The sequence below is a fragment of the Geotrypetes seraphini genome, chromosome 1 (assembly GCF_902459505.1).
Source record: "Geotrypetes seraphini chromosome 1, aGeoSer1.1, whole genome shotgun sequence".
Taxonomy (NCBI): Eukaryota; Metazoa; Chordata; class Amphibia; order Gymnophiona; family Dermophiidae; genus Geotrypetes; species Geotrypetes seraphini.
In genome coordinates, this window is record NC_047084.1 from 130,546,283 (window position 1) to 130,552,282 (window position 6,000).

Sequence of the window (6,000 nt, forward strand, 5' to 3'; positions counted from 1 at the left end):
CACTGACAATTAAGCATGCATGGGGTGTTGGCATCAGTGGCTCATGCACAGGGCAGGATTAACCAATAGGCCCAGTAGGCACATGCCTAGGGCCCAAAATGGTCAGTGGGGCCCGATGAAGGAGGGAATCAACATTGTTTTATCCAAATGGCGATGAACCCCTCCAGCATCGATCGGTAATGCGCCCCCCCCCCCCCGATCAGCAATGCGGGTCCCCCCTGATCAGCAATGCTGCCCCCCATCGACGGAAAGTAAGACAAGCAAGCAACGCAGGAACTGTAATTTTGCAAGCGGTGCTGCTTGCCCAAAGCTTCCCTCTGATGCAGCTTCGTGTTTCCGCCTGGGCGCATGGTGGGGTTGGGTGGGGCAGAGGGCCCAGTATACTTGTGTGCCTAGGGGTCCTTGACGAATTAATCCTGCCCTGCTCATGCACGTTTGCCAAGCCTTTAGAGGAAGTCTTCAGGAGAGTGGGGAGAAGGGTGGAAGCTGAGAGAAAATTTTGTGCCCACCCATTCTCAGCTCAGGCCTAACCAAAATTGGCTATCTGGCTACGCCACAAGCAATCCATGATTGTCTGTAGCTATCTGAACAAAAAGAAAGTCTTCATCGTGAGTGGGCAAAGACTTTTATGCCAATACTTAGTTGATCATGATTAGAAGAAATTAATTAAAATGAGAAGCAACTATGCATTCTCAGGTCAGTTGGTAGCATCACAGCAAAAGGCAGTGATGGGCAATCCCAGCAGAGGGCAGCAGCGTCCCAGTGCATAGGCCCACGCACTTCCTGGTAGGCCAGGTCACAGACTTCTGCCTCTCTCTTACAGCAAATAATGAAAAGACTGATTAAACGCTATGTGCTGAAAGCCCAAGTTGACAAAGAGAACGATGAGGTCAATGAAGGTAAGACTCGTAAAAGCATCCTAAATGCTTTGCCATCATCTCCTCCTCTGCTCTCCGCCCCTTCCCGCTCATCCATATCTTTCCCTTTGAGTCTATCCTTGAGGCGCTTTTATGATTCACTTATAAATTTTTTTAAATTGTCATCTTATCTCATACCATCCTGACTTGAGGAATGAGGTTTTGGCCTTCAATAGCATATGTTTCTCTTTTTTTATTTTATTTTATTACTGATAAGACTATCCAGTCTGCCAAAAAAGATGTTTAGGGTAGTAACTGCAGCCCTTTACAGATTATCCCCTTCGGTGCTTCAGAGAGTTTTCCAGTTTCAGCCAAAACTGTACCTGGCCTCGCCCCCAGAACAATAGCAGCCTCCACTCCCTCCTCCCATTCCCCTGCAAAGAATAGTAACTTTCACTCCCTCCTCCTTCTCCCTCTCCCCTCCCCAAACAGAAGTAGTGCCTAGACCCAGTCGTAGTGCCAGTGCAAGCAGCATCTTCCACCTCCTACTCAAACTGGCCTCAGCTCCCTTCTGACATCACATCTAGTGACAGGATCAGGAAGTGACATCAGAAGGGAGCTACGGCTGGCACAAGCAGGAGGTGGAAGATGCTGCTTGCACTGGCAAACCTTTCAAGAGGTAGGCAGTGAGGAGGAGAGGTGCCAGCAGGACAATCTACAACCCAGCCCTCCCTAAAAATGAGGCAAACTGGGTTCAATTCGCATTGTGATCCTGGGCAAGTTATTTTAACTTTCCATTACTCCATATAGCTCCAGAAAAAGGAGGACAGATTGAGACATCTGGGTTTTACTTTCATTGAAAGCACTGGAAGTAAAACCCGGATGTCTCAATCCGCCCTCCTTTTTCAAGCCCCGGCACGCTAAACTCATCTGCAGGGCCTCCGAGCGTGCACAAACATCGATGCGATGATGTTGCATGCACGTGTGACATCACCGGCTTCCACGCATGCGTGGAGGCCCTACAGGTGGGACCCCGGTCTTGCTAACCCTAAAATGACTATTTCAGAACCGACGCTGAAACGGTGTATTGTTTGCTATCACAGGCGAACTGAAAGAAATCAAACAGGACATCTCCAGCCTCCGCTATGAGCTTCTGGAAGACAAGTCCCAGGCAACAGAGGAGCTGTCGGTCCTGATCCAGCAACTCAGCAAGAACCTGAGTCCCGGCGTTCCGAGAGGCGAGTGAAGGATTTGAACTCAGGGCTCAGACAAAAACTCCACCAACAGCAATAATATGTTTCTCAGCTCAGTTAATATACTTGAAATAAAAAACATATATATTTTAGGGTAGAAACTAACGATACTGTGTAAATCTTTCTTTGAACTTTAGAAGTAGAAATGTTTGGGGGGGGGGGATTTTTGAAATATGCATTCTAATACATAAAAAGAAAAGTAAGACTTCCCCCCCCCCCAGGAAAATTAAACCTGGGGCAATGTTACATTGCTTCATCGCAGAGAAACAGTGAGCACAAAAACCACAATAGAAAACGGACTGTACGGTTCCTTAAAATCAGATACAAACTACCTTAATGGCCTCTTTCCCAGCATCTCCCATTTCACCACTTCAGGCAGGAAAGATGAAAAGTGTACAGTTTCCATTTGTACAAAACGTGTCATTTTCAGAACAGAACAAAAAAAAAAAAAGAGGTAAGAATAGCGCTCCTTCCAGTAGAAATCAGAGCCTGTTTGAGCTGAGCAGTCCCACACCATATCATACATTTAATAATAATAATAATAAGTTTATATACCGCAGGGCTGTAAAGTTCTATGCGGTTTAGAAAAATTTTTAAAATTACAATTAAAAGAAAAAATTTAATAAAATTAGAAAAGTTAGATAAGCAAAAAATTAAAAATAATGCCATAATGATTCTAGATGGTCCATTACAAAGTCCCTGCCAGTTAACTGCCTAAGTTTTTCATGAACAAATATGTCTTTAAATGTCTCCTAAATTACGCAAGTTTCGACTAGGATTCCCCCAGCGGAAGCCCAAGTTACTGCTCAGTTTCAGACCCAGCAGGCAACTGGGAACTCAGGCCCCGATGTTCTGAACTGACCGTTACAATCCTGTGGGCTGCTCTACCGCCGGTAAATTTTCTGATTTCAAGAAGACGAGCGGTGCTGCCAAAATTGTGCGTGCAAATGAGCTCTGCGGAAGCCCACGGAAATTCCATCCGATCAGTCGTTGGAGAAACCGAGCGACACGTGCGCAAACAGTCCACGGAGAGAGGCATAAATGTGCGCCTGCGCCAGGAAATGCTACGTCATAGGCTCGCAGACGGAGAACTACCAGCAAGCCATGCAAATGCTTTTTTCTACACTGCTTCTGTGGGGCATACATAACGTGACCATTTATTTTTTCATCAAAAGGGGACATCTATTAATTGTCAGTCCCGCCCCAATCCCGCCCTAGCCCCGCCTCAACCCTGCCCTAGCCCCGCCCCCAATCCCGCCCCAAATTTCTTCCATTCATTTTTCATGTACACATAATATCTTCATATTAATTCATAATGGTATCCTCAAAATAAAAAAAAAACTACAAAGCACACTATACGCAGAGAAAATGTTAATTATCATTTGGGGTTTTCAAAGATGTCAAGGCAAATGACTTTAAAATATGCAATGTCACCTCAGTAACTATAGAAAAATAGACAAATATAGTGCAAAATATAGACAGCAGATATAAATTCTCAAAACTGACAAGTTTTGATCACTAAATTGAAAATAAAATCATTTTTCCTATCTTTGCTGTCTGGTGATTTCATGAGTCTCTGGTTGTGTTTCCTTCTTACTGTGTATCCTTTCTTTCATTTCTTTCTTTCTGCACTCAGGCCCAACAATTGTCCCTTTCTATTCCCTCCCTCCTTCCTTCCTTCCTATGTCCTTAGTGCCCCCAGTGCCTCCTTCCCATGTCCATAGTGCCCCCCAGTGCCTCTGTCCTGTGTCCTTAGAGCCCTAGTGCCTCTGTCCTGTGTCCCTAGTGCCCTCCAGTGCCTCCTTCCCATGTCCATAGTACCCCCAGTGCCTCTGTCCTGTGTCCTTAGTGCCCCAGTGCCTCCTTCCAATGTGCATAGTGCCCCCAGTGCCTCTGTCCTTAGTGCCCCAGTGCTTCCTTCCCATGTCCATAGTGCCCCCAATGCCTCCTTCCCATGTCCATAGTGCCCCCAGTGCCTGTCCTGTGTCCTTAGTGCCCCCAGTGCCTCCTTCCCATGTCCATAATGCCCCCAATGCCTCCTTCCCATGTCCATAGTGCCCCCAGTGCCTGTCCTGTGTCCTTAGTGCCCCCAGTGCCTACTTCCCATGTCCATAGTGCCCCCAATGCCTCCTTCCCATGTCCATAGAGCCCCCAGTTCCTGTCCTGTGTCCTTAGTGCCCCCAGTGCCTGTCCTGTGTCCTTAGTGCCCCAATGCCTCCTTCCCATGTCCATAGTGCCCCCAGTGCCTGTCCTGTGTCCCTAGTGCCCCCAGTGCCTCCTTCCTATGTCTTCTCTTGCCTTTGTCCCTCCCCCCTCCCCGAAGCCAGCCTGCCTGCCTACTTCCTTCCCTCTCTCCAGTGCCTGATTCAACCCCCCCTGCAGATTCAACACCCCCCCCCCCCGCAGATTCAACACTCCCCCCTGCGATTCAACACTCCCCCCCCGTGGATTCAACATCCCCCCACCCGCAGATTCAACCCTCCCGCGGATTCAACCCCCCTGCCTGCCCGCCCGTGTACCGCCGCTGCCTTCCAGTCTGCCTCCCAGCCACGCCGATTGAAACGCTGGGCCGCCGCCGCTGCTTCTTGACTTCTTCCTGCCGTCAATTTTGACATCGGAGAGAAAGTTCGGGGCCAGCCAATCGCTGCCTGACTGGCCCGAACTTCCTCTCCGACGTCAAAATTGACATCAGGAAGAAGCCAAGAAGCAGCGGCGGCGGCCCAGCGTTCAATCGGCGCGGCAGGGAGGGAAAGTGATCGGATGTCCCGGTGCTCCACGCACAGCTTCAGGACGCTGTCCCTGAAAACGGGACATTTTTGGTGTCCTGAAGCGGTGGGTCAGGACAGCGGGACAGTCGGCCCGAAAACGGGACTGTCCCGTTGAAAACAGGACGTATGGTCACCTTAGGCATACTGTATATGCTGCCCTAGTAACATAGTAAATGACGGCAGATAAAGAGCTGAACGGTCCATCCAGTCTGCCCTGGAATCCCATGCTTTACAATTTCGTGATTCAATGAAAATGTCTTTTTTCTTTGTTATTTCTGGGCCATCGACCATAGAAGTCCACCCGGTATTGTCCTTGCCTTTGAAGCTCACTCCAGCCTCTCCAAACCATCTCCTGTGAACGTTGGCTCATTCATATTCTAATTAGCGACCCTCTGTGTTCATCCCACGCTTTTTTTTAAATTCCGTCACCGTTTTCCTTTCCACCACCTCCCTCAGGAGGGCATTCCAGGCATCCACCACCCTCTCCGTGAAAAGAGTTTCCTAACATTATTTATTTATTTAAAAACTAGCTGATGGCCCGGCGTTGCACGGGTATTTAATTATAGCAATAACACTGTAAATGGATTCAAATAAAGATACTTTATAGTGGTGAATAAAATAATTTTTTTACAGCTTAATAAAAAGTACAATATTCAAATTATAATGTGAAATATTTGACAAAATGAATACAATACAACTAACGCAAAACGTGATTATAAACAACATTTTTAGTTTCACCTCCAGGAGCAAGAACATATAAATTGTTGGGTGAAGAGACCCCCAGAACATATCACCCCAGGTAGTGAGGGATCAGCATACCAAGTTTCGTTCAAATCGGTCAAGCCGTTTTTGAATTACTGTGAGAATGGCAGCTTTTTACATTTTTTCCATTGACATGAATGGGTGAAATGTGATTTTCTGTTTGTAGCTCTGCCCACGTGTGCAGGTGGGCCGCGAGACCCCCAGAACATATCACCCCAGGTAGTGAGAGATCTGCATACCAAGTTTCGTTCAAATCGGTCAAGCCGTTTTTGAATTACTGTGAGAATGGCAGCTTTTTACATTTTTTCCATTGACATGAATGGGTGAAATCTGATGTTCTGTTTGTAGCTCCGCCCACGT

The 6,000-nt window shown here is 47.4% G+C and overlaps 1 protein-coding gene across 4 annotated transcripts in view; it reads left to right on the top strand.

Moving 5' to 3' along the window:
* TRPC3 (transient receptor potential cation channel subfamily C member 3) overlaps window positions 1-2,181 on the top strand; it is a 95,350-nt gene extending 93,169 nt beyond the window's left edge. For all 4 annotated transcript variants that reach the window (XM_033938647.1, XM_033938663.1, XM_033938639.1 and 1 more), the window contains 2 exons: window positions 824-899; window positions 1,961-2,181. In XM_033938647.1, coding sequence (XP_033794538.1) covers window positions 824-899; window positions 1,961-2,103 — 219 coding nt within the window. In that variant the 3' untranslated portion in view covers window positions 2,104-2,181. The remainder of the gene's footprint in view (window positions 1-823; window positions 900-1,960) is intronic.
* The last annotated feature ends 3,819 nt before the right edge of the window (window positions 2,182-6,000 follow it).